Below are 17,325 nucleotides of genomic sequence, written 5' to 3' on the forward strand. Positions count from 1 at the left end.
AGCATTGTTCCTGCCTCTGTCTTGTTGCATCTTTAAGATCTAGTTTTCTAGAGAGAACAGCGATTAAAGCTGTCCTGCAGACCTAGCTTCAGAAACCATATTTTGTTTAGTTTTGGTTAGGAAACTACCTCTTCCCCACTGGTGCTGTCAACTTACACAAGCTTTCTGTCTGTTTGCTACATAAGCTGGTGATGAAGAGGAGTCCCCAAGTGCTTTTTCATTACAAAAAGCTTAATTTCTCCCTCTAATGCAAGACTTCCCAATACATCTAACTCCAATCAATATTAATTAAATAACTTTTTCACATTTATTTTCCACTCCTAAGGCCATCTTATGGCCTGAAGAAAGATTTCCCTATGGATCATCTGCACATTACCCAGGCTGATGATTCAGAGAACTTCCAAAGTTGTAAGTCGCTGAAGAACTAAGCTAGAGGTGAGTGCTGGATCTCACTATATAAGCATGTGCTTATGCCATTTCTGTCACTTTTATATAAGTCCCCTGTCTTTGCAGAAACTTTGTATAGGCAGCTCTTTCTTAATTCATAATACATTCAATAAAGTTTGGCTTGCACAGGGAAAGTGACCCTTGGCCCCTATCAGTGTGATTGGAAATGCATAAGGCAAAGGATTCAGCTCATCTCAGTTACTTCTTTCTGTAAGGGGTGCCCTGATTCAGCCCAAGTGTTCCTCTGTCTGTGGGACATCAGAGGGGAATCTCCCTCAGAAAGCATCTCTTTGTCTGTGGTGAGGCCAAGCCTTGGTGGCCAGGCCCCAGATGACTTTGGAGTAACCACATTGAGCCACATTACAAAAACCTCACATTTGTGTACAAGATTTCAGGGCAGAATGAAAAGTGAAGCATCAGTCAGCACCTCCTATTGTTCATGCCTGCACTTGGGTTGTTTTGTCCCCTATTTCTAATGAGGGCTCTCTCATCAGAATAATCAGACACAGGAAAAGTGATTGTATTGAAAGACAGGATTGCATGCAAATAAAATTCCCAGTTACAAGATAGACTCATGGCAATGAGTCTGTGTTTTCAAAAATTTGTCAGTGGTAATGACGATGGGTCCAGGCCTGCAAACCTTGTTCCCAGCAGTCAGCCAGGCCCTGCTGGAGTGTTCTTGCTTTGTTATCACAAAAGGAGAATGAGCAAACATCAGCAAGCATAGGCCAAGGACTTTCCTTCAAATCCAACTACTATTATTTTTCTAAATTGTTCTTTGCTTCCAATGGCCCAAGGAAAATGGGGTCCCAGGTGACCCTGCAGCATGGTGCTAACACTCTTTGCGAGCAGGGCTGTTGGAAGTCAGCCTCTCTCCGCATTGACACCACTGGAGACGGCCATCACCCTCTAGGACCTGCAGGCCTTGCTCGGGAAAGGCCTGCTGAAGGGGAGGACCATTTCTGTGTAGGTGCTGCCCCTTGCTAGAAGCCCAGTAAGCTCTGATTATTGAGCTTTGTGAGAGCTGAGTGCACAGCTCTCCTCTGAACTTCAGTATCTTTCTATAATAAGGTATAATTTTTCTGCAAATAAATTTAAAAAAAAAAAAAAAAAAAAGAGAGCTCTTGCTTACAGGGACTCCATATGGCTAAATATTGGCTTGTTCCTTCATATTTGTGAAACCACAAAACCCACCTTGCCTTTCTGCTCTTAGTTGTAAGAACATCCTCTTTCTGGAGAGACTATCACAAGTGGTATGGTCTAGAGATTGCCCTATCCACCTGGACTTAACAGCTTTTCAGATGCTCACTCTCTCCTTGTACTCACTCCTCACTCCTGTGGAAATGCCTGACTTCTTCTGTGCAGGGCACTGGGAAGAAATAGAAATGAGCACTTGCAGACACTTTGAGCTGTCTCCTGAATAAATGGTAGAAAACTAAAGGATCCCCAGAACACAGGGATTATTGATTTTGTAACTTTCTCAACAGCTCCATCAGCTGTGGTATTTAAAAGGAGCTCATCATTTACAAATTGACTCTTTCAGGCATCAAAGACCTGTCAGGGCAACAATTAGTTCTGGTAATTTATCAGCTGTTTGAGCTCGTCAGGTGGAGAGAGAAGGGCAGTTCTGCATCAGCTCCCCTCCAAAGCTACTGTAGCTAAACCCGGAGAGGATGTACCGGTCAGTTATCTGCAGCATATTTCATGTCCTCAGATGTTTTGCCAGTCTTTCTGATACCTGATCTAATTTTGTGAGGCTTTCAGGTGAAAATGAGGCATTTCTTAGCATGCTAAAGTCACCCAGGCCATAGCTTGTCTATCTCCTTAACAAAGCCCCTGTCAAATCCCCACAGAGCAGCTAAACAAACTGGAATGCAGCTAAAAGACAAAAACAAAACAAAACAAAACACACAGAAAAACACAAACCTGTGGGCTGTTTTTAATTAGCCTATAAACCATTCAGAGCCCTGCAACTGTGCTGTCCAGAGAGAGAAACTGGGGGCAAACATATTCTCTCCTTGTAGACCTCATAATAAATAAATAAATAAACAAACAAATAAATAAATAAAAAATAAGAGTTTATTTGAACAGACCAGAAGTCTATGTAAAAGCAACCACTCTGCTCAACAGTGGCTGGGCAGGGTGTTGTGAACAACAGCTAAAGCATCCTTTGTGAGGGCACCCAGAGAATTTGCTTGTACTGACCAGAGTCTACTAGATTAAAAGGGGACAAGAAAAGACGAAGATCAAGGCAGAGAGCCCCTGAGCCTGGACTTTTCTGACAACAGGAAGCAGATCCAAATTGTGTTGTACAACATCAGAAAGACTTTCACTATGTGCTCACATCCATGATTACAAGTACAAGATACATAGTACCAGTAAGCACTTCAAGTTTTCCCCGATATATTTACCCATCCTGTCACAAACACACTTTGCAATACCTGATAATACAGCTATACAATCACATTTTTTTTTTATCAGAATGATATCTTTCTTATTTGCTATGTGTCTGGATTCAATTGTACGCTTGCCTATGCTGACAGCTTGGTTTTGCAACCTTTTTTCAAACCTGCTTTCCATGTATGACACAGAGGTTTACTTTTTATTTAATATGGACCACTAAAAAATTCCCAGTGGAAGTACAAACTGTTCCAGGAATTTCACATATGCAGGTTGCTGTAAAGCATGTATGAATTTGCATCCCTTAATCACATTGCATGGCTCTTCAGATGTTCATGGATCACAGGCTGGACAAACAACCATGATCAGAGCTTCATCCAGAAACAGTTCACAAAAAGCTCACAAAAGCTGTGTTTGGTCACAGGAATAACACAGAAATGCTTGAGAGAAGAAAAATAAAGGGGTGGAGAAGGAAGGGTTGCAGTTTGCTTAGAAAGTTGACCCCTGTGCATGTATAGACATTTTTAGAAATATTTGTGGAGCAAAATAATTACTCAGCAGAAAAATTTGTTCAAAGAACAAATTTTTACTGTATGGTGATATTTTACTGTATGGTGATATCTAGCCAACTTTGTGACTTGCCTAAAGGGTCAACACTGGAACCTGCAATCCATAATCCATTGCCAATTCATAATCCATTGCCAATTCAGGGCATTTGCAGGCACCTCAGGTGCATTTGCAGGCACCTCATGTTTCAGCCAGGTAAAAGATATTCTTGTGCTTATGACGAAGCAGACTTGGGGTCAAGTACAGTTACATTACTAGCTCTAGTGCACATTGTTTGGAAACTGCTGTAAAGAACATAGCTGCAAAGTGTCCTGCTGGATGTGTACTGAGAATGACATAACGGTTAGCAGACACTTGGGAGGAAAAACAGCAGGCCAAGTCCTCAACAAATGCCATAAGATTTTAGAAAGACACAGGAGTATAATTTTTTGGAAAAAGGATGAAAAGATTCTTCTTGTGAAAACATGGGAGAAACATGGACAAAGGAGCGTCTGAAGAAGCATCTGTGTATTTTATGGTCATATGCTGTATCTTCATGACTTTTAACCCAGAAAACCACTGGGCTGGTGAAGTCAGTGGAGTTCCTCCAAGCTCAGTTCATCTGTAGGGAAACTGCAGCCAGAGGAAAACCATCCCAGCTGAGATGTTTTCTCAGAAATATCTGCCATAAGATACTGACAAAGCCAGTGGGACCATTTTGAGACCATACATATCTAACGAGAAGCTGCCATGGCAAAGAAGCGCAACTGGCATTATACAGGGTGAATTCATGGCTACCTGGAAGGGGTGGTTTACATTTCCAGGGGACCAAGCAAGGCTGCTGATGTGATTTGCAGCTACCTGCTGTCCCATCCACTGAAAAGTTTGCATGCACTGGTATTGTGCATTGTGCACAGTTTGCCCCATGCAGCCCACATCCCTCCCTCCAGCCAAGGGATAATCACTTTTCAGCAGCATGGACTCTTTGATCCCTGCTTGCCTTGCCACATAATGAAGTCAGCAGCCTGACGGATGTGCTGGGTAGCCCATGTAAGAGGAAAGAGATGTCTCTCTAGCAGTGAGATGAGACATACAGTCTCATCAAACATCAGGTACCCAGAGGGCACCCTCAAGGTGCCTCTCCTGCACATGATATCATGGTTCCTGTTTTGTAGTTGCTTATACTGTTCAAGGGAGGCTCACCAAAGTGGGTGAGCAAGTTCAGGACATGAGAAAGTAAAGGAGAAGTCCCTACTTCCTCAAGGAGGGAGTTTGGTCCTGCAAAGCACCTGACACCTCTGTGCACATTTACATGACTAGGGTTGCTGAAGCTGGTGGTCACAAAGTTTAACTCTTTGTCTGAGCCTGGTTGTGGATTAAATCACTTGTCATAGGTCTCAGCTACTTAAAAACCCCTTCTGCATGCAAATACACAATGTGAAGGCCTGTGCATTTCTGCTAAGAATACAACAGGAACCATTTGCCCAATTTTTCTGTCCAGTTTAGTTTGCTGTATATTTTTTATCACTGCTTTATGTCTCTGTTAGAAATAAGAGAAGATGAGAATAAGAAACAGAAGAAAAACAGGTATCTTTAAACAACCAACAGGACTGATATGAATATGAGAAAGATGACCAGAGGAGCAGCTCTAGTTATCAGAATATTTAATGCATGTGGCTGCCTTCACAAGCACGTCCTGCAGTCATTGCCTTATTTTTCATGATGGACACTTTACCTTATACTTGATTGAATCATGTCTGTGAAAACAGATGGAGAAAGCAGCGGAAAATGTAAATCCAGTATACATGGCCAAAATGCAGTGCTGCTTTCTTCTTGCCAGAGTAGAGGCTGGATTTGTTTCTAATGACGGGCATATAACATTACATTTTTCCTTCAGCTAGAAAAAAAGTTAGTTGTACGTTGGTTGTGTTTGTTGGTGTTTTTTGTTTGTTTGTTTTTGTTATTTTTATTTCCATGGGGGGAAAAACACAACAACAGTGTGAGCTTGAATTACAGTTGGTGAACTCAGATCAGTTCTGCAGCCCCCAGAATAGCTGGAGAAGTTGATGAAACCACAACCTCCATGGAGCTCTTCTGTTCCTACACACGGCTTTCTTGAGCCAAAGACAAACTGCCCCAAAGTGATATTTATCAAATTTGTTGCTAGCAAATGCTTGTGGAAAAAAAAAAATAAAAAGTAGGGCAGAACAACAGCTACAACAAGAGTCACTGGAGTGCTGTACTAGCATCAACAAATCAGTGTCCATTTGGCCCCATCGTGGTGATATCAGAAAGAAGAAAGCCCTTCTGGGTCAAGTTCTGCCCTCATTTTCACTGGAATAAATGATGCCTCCAAACTGAGAGAACTGTTGGCTGACTGACTGACCTGGTGGACTTCAGATAGAATCAGGTCTCCTTGACCTGATCAGAGTATAGGAGCTTGTCCCAGGCATGCTATGAAGACACAACAGCTGATAGTTTAACCATATTGAGAAATAGAAAAATAGGCTCCCCTATCATTTTTCACCTAGTTCAGATTTGATCAGAGATGTAAACTAAAATAAAACATGAATACCAATTCTGGCTAGGCTTCCAAAATCTCGTTTGCATGATGTTTACTTCAGGAAAAATGATCCAGCCAGTATCTTTGTACTTTATCTGAGGCATTCTGTCTTTTCACATACTTACACTCATCGCAGCTTCCAAGCATTCTCATCTAATTAATCAAAAACTCTGTCCTTTTGTTTCCTAGGTCACAAAGGAAAAACACTAAATTAAATAAAGTTACCAGTCGAGAATGAAAGCTGGATTTCTACCCAAGGAACCTAATAATAACACCACAATGCAGATGAAGTTGAAATTGATATAGTTTTTATACATAGAGGCAAACAGTTAAGTGTGAAGCAAGTAAACATCAGATAGCATTCAGACAGTGGTTTGTCCAGCTCATTCTGTTTGTAAATATAGAAATGTGTTGTAGTGGCTAAATTTATCCTAATGTAAGGAAATGAACAAAGAAGCTGGTATTTGCTAACTTCTATAGGCAACATTAGGGCATCCTGTGTGAATTATTTTGAGGCAGTTCATGATAACATGGTACAGATTAGAGTTGCCATTTCTGGAAAAATTAGGTCAGAATTATGTAGATAAGATGGAAAGAATTTCAGTGGCATTGTATTATTTTCCTGACTTCAAGCCTGACTCACATGTCGAAGCTTTGTTTTATTGTATACCTTGTTTTGGTATGCAGTCAAAACAACCTTTATCCAGAGAAAATGAAAATAAACTGGCTGAGCAAGTAAGATTACACATAGCATTGAATGAAAATAAGTACAGCAAGCTTAAATTTGGAAGGAGAGAAATAGTCTTTTGCCGTGAAGCTTTTTGCAGTTTCAGAAACGATCATGCTGAACCCAGGAAAAATGAGAAGAGGGAGATACAACTTGGTAACAGTTTGGGAACTGGGCCATTCCTTGCTCTTAATCTGAGCTATAATTTCAGGTGTATTTTGGGACTGTTATGGTATGGCCACTGTGGAAAGCCCTCTTCTCTGTATGTTGTCATTTGTCCTTCTCAGATTTCATCCTGAATTAGAGAAATCTATCACTTACTTGAAAATAGACAGTGTCCATGAAAGGTTTACTTTGTGAGAGAAAAATTGAGAATAGTTCTAGTTAAAATAATGAGAGCCCCGATTTTGCAGCCTTGCCTTCGCAGTCAGCACAATGTTTCCATTGGCTTCAGGTAGAACATTTTTTTGTGCAGTTTATTATGAATCATAATGTACTTTTACACTGCTCCATATTCCGTGCCATAAATCCCAGCACATACCATGCCTCTTTTTTTCTTTCTTTTAACTGCGGGTTGAGGCCCTGTTATTGAGGCTCTTTCTGCCATGCAGCTCAGGTTGAGAAGGATCAAACCTTTGGGACAGATCCTGTTACTTGTATGTGAGCAAGCCTTCAGATAAAATACTTCATGCTCCCTTTTGCTTATTCTTTGAGACAAACAGACTATTAAATTCTGGTTTTTGGTCCAGCTTACTAATGCAAACCAGGGTAAGGCACAGTTAATACAGAGCTGGGCTGCCAACACTGCCACCTCTCGACTCAATTGCTGCCCAAAATGCAGCAGAATGGCATGGAGGAAACAGTATAACGGCTGCATTTAGCCTTCTGGTGTTGTGGTATGAAGCACTCTACAAGCAAGTGAACATCAACAAGAAATACAGAACTATTTCAGCAGTTTTTAACTGCTGCTATAACCAGCTTTTGTGTCTCACACCTTTCATCTGCTTGTAAATGTTTAAAAACAAAACACCCCTCCACACACATGCACAAAACCCTCATTTTTATCCAGCAAGTATGAACTAACTCTTTTGTTTTGTTTTCCCATATAACCCAAAACATGTGGAGATATGCAATGTTTTACTACTGCTTTGGCTCTTTCCTGGGTTGGGGCCAGGTCTCACTAAGGTCTCCATCTTTAATGGCCGAGACTTCTGGGATAGCATGGTAATAACTAGCATAAACCTGCTGAGCCCAATATAGCCCACAAAGTATCCAGTGTGCTCATCTTTCTCCTCTAGTTCATCAATATCCAACCCTTATTGGCCATATTTTAATTATACAATATATCCAACACTGGAATTTGTAATATTGGATGAAAAACAACATTAGCCATATGACAGAGTGTTCCTCTAGTCTAATCTCATTTGGCCAATTTCAAATTTTGTCAAGAAATTTCAGTGTGGAAGCATTAAGCTAGAACAAGTAACGTCTGTCGTCTCACATCTGGCACAGCCCTGGTCTAAACTGTCAGTGCTGGAATCTTGATAATTTGTCAGAAAAGCAATCACGGGCATACCCCTCATTTAGGTCAGCCTTGTATGTGTGGCAGTCTGCCTCCATCACCATGGGCCTAGGGAAAAAGCAGGGCACACGAAAAACAAGCCAAGACAGTAATTAAAAATATTTATTTCTGAAGATATTTACCTCGATAGGCATAAAGCATTTCCCAATTTCACACAGAAATACATAAAACATGCATAGACCAATATGGCCTACTTCAATGTGTATTCACCATGGTAAATATAATGAAGAACTTGTGTGAATATAAATACATAACACCTAAAAATTAAGCACGTAAAATTCAATAAAACCTGTCAGCAAATTCATCAATGTGAACAAATTCACTGATATAAACATTCACCCAATATTAGCCTTTTGACATAATTTAAGACAACCCTTTGTCTCTACGCATTTATACTAAACAAGGCACTGAATGAACCCAACAACAGTATCTGTTACAGCTCTGCTCCAGTGCTGTTTTGGTGGCGTGTAAGACGCAACAACCTCTAGTATTAGAACTTGTTATCCAGATATCATTGTTATGGGAAACCTAGTAGTGTCCTCTAATGCTTATTTTCTGTTGAACAGTCCTTTGGTATCCAAAACCAAAGAACTCTAACTATGCAAACAAGCACGGCGTCTAACCCACATTCAGATAACTCTAGTTGTACAAGTAAACTAGACTTCTGAAAAAAAGGCAAAGGGTTGCTACTGATTACTAAAGGCAATAAGAAGGTGTAAAAATACTCTAGCAGGTGTGCAACAAACAGCATGCGAGGTAGACTTGTATATATGCAGTAAGTCCTGGTTAAAGGAGCACTGTGGCTTTCATTTTTGCATTTTAGTCAAGAAATAGAGTTTTTGCTTTGAAGTTGTCCATTTGGATCTTGCTTTCTGTCCTTTTTAAGCACATCTGCAAGGTCTTCCTTGCAAAATGCATTTGATGTAGACCCTGAAAGCTGCTCAATTGACGAGTAACATTCCAGAAGTAATATTCAACTATTTCTTCATAGAGACAGCTTTTAACATGTTACATGTGGATTTCCTCTCTCCCCCTCTACCCATCCGCCTGAATTCCAGAAGGATGAAATCTTTTGCTTTTATACCTCCATATATGGGATTTCCTCAGTGTTTTGCTCTGCTGCACAAACACTTGGACAGAGAGGCCCTTTGCCGTAGTGGAATGTTAAAAGTCAAAGGAGAGTTTTGATGATGCCTTGGCAGCAAATGTGATGGAGAAAGATTGGGGTGATCTTCCCACTAGGATGTTTTCAGGCTTTCCCAGATGCTTTGCCTTTTGTTTGCCCTGTTATGTTTCAGCTTCCACCCTTTCTGGAGCTCAGCCTTCAGCTTTGCAATACTGAAGGAAGCTTTGATACTGTTACCAATGGCCTCCAGCCTGCAAAAAATAAGAAATATACCCTTATTATTACATGAATAATGAAGATGCATCTCCAGTGTGCAGACATTCAGTGGTTTGATTAACTAAACCTCAGCCTCAATTTCTGCCACAGGATCCTCAGAAACCAGTGACTGCTATACAACTGCCAGAATTATGCTAACCTAAGCCACTCAAAATATGTCATTCAGAATTTCAATCCAAACATTAAAATACGTTGAAATATTCACTCAACTTTACATGCCCTTGACTTCCTTAAATAGCATATATCCAACCAAGAGGTCTTCAGCGTTACTCTTTTTGACTGTTTCTTTTCTTCTAGGTACAATAGATCTGGACTCAATGAATGGGACCCATACCAGAAGTAAGAAGTAAGTCCCATCTTCAGAAATGATTTAACAACTCCAGGGCCAAAGTCTCACTCAAAATCATCAGGCTACCTGCTCCCACAGACCCTGTTTTGCTTTTGAAAACAGCACTTGAGAGCCTACGTTTGCATGGGTGAACTTCTGTATGCTGCACATTCACATGGGCATATAGATGAAGACTGAACGCCAGAGGTGTTGTAGCTGTACTGATGCTCAATGCCAAAGCTGATTTCTGGCATCTGTGGGGTTCATGGGTGCAGCAAGTCCAAGGTCCTCTTTGCAAGTCCTCTTTGAACTGCTTGGAAAGGGATACTGCTGCCTATTGCCACTCAACTTTTTCTGTATGAATTTCAAAGTGCAGTCCTAGAATTTACTCTCAGTTTCAGAAGTCAAATTGGGCTCAAATATTCATTTAATATTTATTTTCCCTTTTCTCAGCCTCTCTACAGTCATTTCTATTGCTAGCATCCTGTACTCATCATACATAGTTTTAATCAGACAACATAAGGGATAAGCAGCCACACCAGTCAGAAGAAACTATATATTCAAATCTGGATTTTCCCCCAGTGAGATGAGGCAAAGAATCTAATAAAAGGTATTCAGACTCAACTTAGTTTTAGAATAGTTGGGATGTATTATTTTTAAGTAATTGCGATAATGCCTGTACACACTAATGTATCAGGTTCTGCTATTTCTACCAGAATACAATTTTATACTCTTCTGAAAACTGGGGTATCTTTAAACCTACAACCAAATCTGCTCCCCACAAGCAAATGGATGAGGCTAGGCAGAGCTCAGTACCCTTGTCTTCACAAGCTAAGGTTCCACAGCATGAACAAAAGCCCTGAAAATATCCTCACTGATTCCCTCAAAGCTCTCAAGTTGAAATCAGCAGCCAAGCCTGCGTTGACCCAAAGGGAGGTGAATAGTGCTCTCTATTGCTATTCTAGGGAACTACAGCTGGATGAGAAGAAACTCACCTCTTAATCTTCCTGCTGTCAACAAACTGTTGGTTCATGCATTTGGGTCCAATGCAATTGCCACCTTTGTTGCGATGACGCAAGGTTTTCTCCACTGTGGACTGAGCCCTGTTAAAAGTGAAAAGGTGCAGCTGTTAAAAAAAACAAGTCTGCAGTCCACAAGGTGAGGCACCTCATCAACCACTTCTCAAGGCATGTAATAAGTGATCTATCTGGGCCAAACCATAGTATGTATCATAGCAGCATGAGCACCCAGGTAGGAGGCAAGGCTTTGGGAAGATTATTCACTCAGCAAGTGCCAAAATGAGTAAGTCTACCACAATCCAGCCCTTTCACATGTGCTGCCTTTTAAAGAGTAGCAACAATAAACGCACCAGAGATCTTTTCCTGTCTGGCAGAAGTTCAGACATTTCTTGTCTTTCTGGTTGGCACATTGGCATCTGCTGCTGGCTTCAGTGAGCATCTCAGGCACCATGTCCTTGAGAGATCTTCTGGATCGAGAAGGGCCTCCAAGACCATAAGGAACGGTCTTCCTACGATCAAAGAGACAACATGAAAGTCATTCAAATAATTTTGTGGTTTCAGAACAGCAGGGTATTTTGGGCAATCTTATCGATGGGATTGATTGTGTGAGTAAAGGTTGTGGGATTGGGAATGCCTTGCTGGTCATAATTTCCATGCAAATGCTTCTGATGAACCTGCAACATAGTTATTAACATGGCTACTGGCAAGGCTAATGACCTTTTAATTGTGATTTCATAAAGCTGCTATGCCTCTCTGTGCAATAGAAACCAATAGAGCCTCATCTCTTTGAACTTTGGTAACTGCCAATACTGAGAGAAGCAATAAAAGTGAGGCACATATCCTCAGAGGAATTCCAGTAGTAGAACAGATCGCCAAAGTCAGTGTTTGCAGTGTTAGGTGAGGCTCTAGCTTGCTACCTTTTGGGAAGGAGTCTGCAGAAACGGACTCTGCACCTATTGCTATTAACATGCGAGATGCATTAGTCTGCAGCAGAGTGCAGCGAGAGCTGGTGAGAAGACACCCTGTGTCAAAGTAAACCTTTCAGCCTCGTAACATCTCAGAAAAATGGCCATGTAAAATCAGAGTTGTAAAACATACTTTTGGCGTTTTGTCTGTTTCTGATTCACTGTGAAAAGCAACCTGCAGCCCTTGCAGGGCAGCACCCAAAGGAAACACCTAGATTTTGAGAGTACAGATGCATTAGGGCTATGAGGTGCTCTCTCCTCACTCTAGGTGCTCAAATACTTTCTCCAAGTGAACAGTCTTGCTACTAAACGCAGCAGAAAAACGGGGTGTAGGGGGGAAGCAGTAGGAGACCCCATGCAAAGAAATGCTCCTTTCGCTCCCTTCTTTCCGCGGGGGATCTTGAGGTTCCTCAGTCCCCCATGAACACCCCCACCCCCTTTATCTTTTCTCCCCCCCCCCCGCCCCCCAGGCAGCAGAGCCCCGGCGGCCCACTCACTCGGGGGTGTTGATCCAGATGATGTCCAGGTGGCAGAAGTAGACGCACTCCTCGTCCAGCAGCGACGAGCAGGAGCAGCGCCGGGCGCGGCGGTGCAGGGCGGCGGGGGGCGGTCGAGCGGAACCCACCTCAGCTCCGGGGGCTAAGGAAGCAGAGGCAGAGGCTCAGCGCGGTTCGGTTCAGCCCGGTTTAGTGCCCAGCCCCATGACCCTCTCCCACCCGGTGCGCCCCGAGGCGGCACCTACCTGCTAGCAGCAGCCCCGGGCATAGCACGAAGAGCAGCGGGAGGACGACGTGCGAGTAATCCATAGCGGGAGCAAAACTCAAGCTAAACCCTTTTTTTTTTTTTAAAAAAAAAAAAAGTTAAAGAAGAGGGAAGGAGACGGAGGGAGAAGGCTGTAGCCGCCGCAGGACAGAGGGCGCTGGCTCCCGCTGGCGGCGGGGGCAGGCGGCGGCTTGGGGCTGCCCGGCGCGTCTGGCTGGCGCGGCGGTCCCCGGCGCCCTTTTATAGCGAACCCCCATGGAGCGGGTAAACAGCCCCGGCTCTATTTTATCCCGAGACAATGTTGTGCCGCTATTAGTCACCGCGCGGCAACGTGCGGCCCGAGATAAGGCCCGGCCCGGGGAGGAAATCGCCTGCAAACTTCAGAGCGTGAGGTCGGGGGGGCGGCAGAGCGGGGCGGGGGGCGCCGGGCTGGGCTGGGCTGGGCTGGGCCGGGCAGTAGTGGGCTGTATTGGGCCATACTGGGCTGTACTGGGCCGTAATGGGCGGCCGCGGCATGGCGGAGGTGTCGCGGCGGATCCCGGGGCTTGGCCCGGCCCCGGCCCCCTCAGGCCCCATTGGGGTGTGCGGGGTCGGGTTGGCGGCAGCCGTGACGCAGACTGTTGTCTAACTTATCGTTTCTATCGTGACAGGCAAAGCCAAGCCCGTGTAGGGGACCGGGCACGTTACACGAAGGATGTGGGGCGAGGAAGAGGTGAGCCCCATGCCAGGCCTGCACCCCTGGCTCCCGCCATGTGCAGGACATGGCCAAGACAAGTTTTTTCCAGCGCATCTGCATCCGATGCCTTGTCTTGAGGCACCATTGTTGTCAGTGTGGCAGCTGAGTGTTCGAGGAACGGGCGCAGCAATGTCATCGTAAATACACACACGTGCACCACACGCTGAGCTCTGTCTGGGCTGCCAGAGCCAGCCCCTCATTATAAACTCGTATGAACTCAAAGCCTGTGCTCCAACGTGGAGCCGTGCTACTGCAAAGCGTGCCAATTTCACCTATGATAAACAGATAAGGCCCTCTCGGTATTTGTGGCATTTCCTTGCACTGTGCTGTAATAATAGAAATGACCTTGGGTATCACAAAGACCAAGGCTGTTAGCTGCGAGTTGCATTGTGATACCTCAGGTGAATGGCCATTTTTATTAAGTATCATATTATCCTGTGCTGCTGTAGCATACGGGACAGACTGTCAGCAGCCATGCTGAGTCAGAATAAAGGTCCATTTAGCTGGTATACAATAGCTGTTAGCAGTTGGGATGAGAAAGCGTACAAGGAAAGAATGCAAATGGAGACTAACCCTTTCCTTGGTATAACCTTCTTGCTTTTAGCAGGATGAAATTCAGGGGCTTTCTGAGCAATAGCTGGCATTTAGGCAATTATGTTGAATAAACGCCAGTGACCCTATCCTGAGATGTTCTTAGATATTTGTAAATGGTTCTCTAAAAACTGCCTTCTGTTTTGTTTTGTTTTATTTTTGTTTCTGTTTGTTTTGTGGTTGGGGTTGTTGTGGTTTTTTTTACACCTTTCCAGCATGGGAGTCTATTTTTCAGAGCAGGGATTGTATGTTTTCTTGTGAATGTAGGGCAGTACTTACCAGAATATCAATGCATTTATACCCTTACCTGTGAATTAGAATCATAGAATCATTCAGGTTGGAAAAGAGCTCTAAGGTCATCTAGTCCAACCTTTAACCTAGCACTGCCATTAAACTGTCACTAAGCTCTACATCTACACGTTTTTTGAAGACCTCCAGGGATGGTGACTCTACAACCACTTCCCTGGGCAGCCTGTTCCAATACTTCGCAACTCTTCTAGTGAAGATTTTTTTCCTAATAATAATTATTATTACAGTATTATTACAGTTATGATAAGAATGATACGATTACAGTAATGATAAGAATCTACCAGCAGAGGTCACCTAGATACAAATAAAAACTAATCATAGCCCACTGAAATAATAAACTTTATTGGTATCCAAAAGTTTGGATAGTAATCAGATGGAGGTTTTTTGGTTGCTTGATGCTTAAAAAAAGAAAAAGAAATGCATTTGTGTGGGTTGAAAGATAGCTATCATTTCTGTATAAAATACAGAAGGCCTATCACTTAAGAACATGCCAGCACTTAAATTTTTTCTGAGGTTCCTTTCTGTAAGATGTTCACATAAAGCCAAAATGACTCATACCAATGTAAGGTATTTTCATCTTTGTGATAATGTCTTGTTAGTATTTTGTTAGGTGGCAAAAATGGCACGTTTTCATTGAGTAACAAAGAATAAACATGGTAATCATAGGGACCTCAGAAGGTGCTGTTCTTTTTTTCATTTTTTTTTTTTTTTAAGATTCACAAGTATTATTGTTGTCAGAGATCCATGTCCCCTAATTCAGTGATTTCTGATAGCTCTGCTTTCAGGTCTTGAGCTGAACTGGAATCAAACAATCCTGTTGCTTGTCAGAGTAATGCAAAAACAAATTTGTGTTCAATTGCCAGTGGCCCAGATGGGTCATTTCAGGCAGCAGAGATTACCATGCCAGGAGTTGGGTTTCCCCTGGAAGAGGTAACCTCTGACCATTCCTTGGACACAGAGAGGTACCAGGCAGAAGTACTCTTTGGGAGTTTTGCCAAAGAAGGAAGATTTGCTAACTTTATAGCTGTTTACAGTAGGAGTCTGTATAGGTCATAGAGGGTTCTTACAAAATAAGAAAAGGTCTCGAAGCTTGCACTATAATTGCACTGCTCCCCTTTTGGGCAAGGGTAGAAGCAGGAGTTGAAGCTGACTTTTTCCCTTTCTAGCTCAGGTACCTTGGCCAGCCACAGCTACAACATTCTGTTATGGGGTAAAAACTTAGCTGGCCAGCCAGGATCTGGTTTAACGTTCCAGCTGGAAAAGGCCATGGCACTGACTGAATTTACTAAAGGACATTTTGTATAGTATCAGGCAAGTGAAATGCCTGCTTATCAGGAAAACAATAAAAGGAGATTGTAAAACTGTGCCTTTCTGTCCAGGGAACAAGGGGAGCAATGTGCTGTTTTCTGCAGATTTGAAAGACAATTCTCAATTAAGTGAAAGTTGCATAACTTGTCCCTTCGCTGACTGCTTCTCTTGCACCTTTCTCTCCCCTTACGGGCCATCCAGTCCTCTTCCGCCCCTTCTTACACAAGAGGAGGGGGAAGGGGACTCTTCCCTTTCCTTACATAACATGCAACTAAGAGCTAACTAATTTGGGTTTCTTGGAAATGACCTTATTCTCCTTTGTGACTACCCAGCCTACAAAGTATCTAATTCCCTTCACAGATACTTCTGCTATTGGGGTTCTTGGGCAGAAGCATAATTTCTGGTGAACTAACTTTCCTCATTTCTCCCCATCTGCAACTAGTGAGGTTTCTCAAAGGACATAGATGCCCACCTCACATTACGCTTGTGGACCCTGTAAAGCGCTGAGGAGAGGTAGAGAGTTAGCCACTAACCCAGAAACCATAGTCCCACCTGTTTGAAACATGTACCAGAATCCTCTCCCCTCCCTGATCCCACCAATGGTCATTTTCCTTCCAAAACTCATTCTGCATACTAAATCCTATTTAAACTGGTGAGGAGGGTGGCAGCTATATGACGCTTGGTACAAAAGGCCTGTCCACAGATAAGAAAATAAAGCTCTTCCTGACCGTACATGTCCTGGCTCTAGGTGTCGGTGACTAGAAACCATTTCAACTATGTGCTGTTAGAGCCCTGGCTTCTAAGGAAGAGGAAAATGTTTCTGTGGCAGGTTTTTCTCTGTTCTCTACTCCTTTTGGTTACCACTGGTACTGTCTCTGTGGTAAAGGTGGGTGAAGGATTGGTGAGGAAAGGAAAGCAAGCAGCTAAAACTTGGTTGTATCAGAAATCCAATCAGCATAGAGCTCAAACAGAGGAGAAAATCAACTTTACTGAGCAAAGGGCACAGTTTCTCCCAGGGCTTAAACTGTTGTTACCAGAAATGCAAAAAACATGGTCTGCAAGGATTCAGGTTTCAGAGAGACTGTTGTGAAACCTTCCTCCTGCCTGTACTTTCCACAACAAAGACCTGGAAGCGTCAGGGAAATGTTTTGCTGGAAGCCAAGCCAATTTTTAGAAGAGGGGAAACATCAGGTGGGAAAAAGTTTTAAATAATCTTGGAATAAAGGATCTGTGGAACTTTTAGGCGAGAGTTAACAGGAGCTTCCCCCCTACTTTCACAACCTGCCTCTGGATGTTGTGAAAGAAAGTGTCCACTTCTCACTGAAGCAAGTCACAGGGGTATTGAAGGTGTTTGGCTGTCCTGTGTTTCAGCAAGCTGTAGGAGCTCCTTTTGTTTCAATCCTTTATTCCCCATTTGCTCTCAGGCAGGAGTAGCGAGTAGAATGGCAGGAACAAGGCAAAAGGTTAAGCTCTGTGGGCGTAAGACAGGGCCGGCAACCAAAGCCCTCTCAGCCAGGCCTCAGGTGTGATTACATGCAGAGTCCCCCGAAGGACTTGAGGCCCACGCCCTTTTTCATTATAAACTGGATCTACTGTGGTGCTTGACTTCCTCCCCCCCCCCCCCGCTCTGACGTTTAACA

At 43.2% G+C, this 17,325-nt stretch overlaps 1 protein-coding gene across 1 annotated transcript; it reads right to left on the minus strand.

Annotated features, from left to right (window-relative positions):
- Positions 1 to 8,349: 8,349 nt before the first annotated feature.
- Positions 8,350 to 12,950, minus strand: EDN1 (endothelin 1). The gene is made up of 5 exons (XM_066992312.1): positions 12,722 to 12,950; positions 12,477 to 12,618; positions 11,365 to 11,523; positions 10,991 to 11,098; positions 8,350 to 9,642 (listed from the first exon to the last, which is right to left on the minus strand). Exons 1-5 carry the CDS (start codon positions 12,783 to 12,785, stop codon positions 9,504 to 9,506), a joined length of 612 nt encoding a protein of 203 aa, XP_066848413.1. The 5' UTR covers positions 12,786 to 12,950; the 3' UTR covers positions 8,350 to 9,503.
- Between the last annotated feature and the right edge of the window lie 4,375 nt (positions 12,951 to 17,325).

Source organism: Anser cygnoides, chromosome 2, assembly GCF_040182565.1.
Source record: "Anser cygnoides isolate HZ-2024a breed goose chromosome 2, Taihu_goose_T2T_genome, whole genome shotgun sequence".
In the NCBI taxonomy this organism is placed as follows: domain Eukaryota; kingdom Metazoa; phylum Chordata; class Aves; order Anseriformes; family Anatidae; genus Anser; species Anser cygnoides.

Bases quoted from the DNA above. Each gene is read 5' to 3' on its own strand.
- EDN1 (XM_066992312.1), bottom strand. From the start codon at position 12,785: ATGGATTACTCGCACGTCGTCCTCCCGCTGCTCTTCGTGCTATGCCCG. The intron at 11,524-12,476 runs GTGAGTGGGCCG...CTTTGATCGTAG, and splicing joins ATCTGGATCAACACCCCCGA to GAAGACCGTTCCTTATGGTC. The intron at 9,643-10,990 runs GTGAGTTTCTTC...TATTTTTTGCAG, and splicing joins GACAGCAGGAAGATTAAGAG to GCTGGAGGCCATTGGTAACA.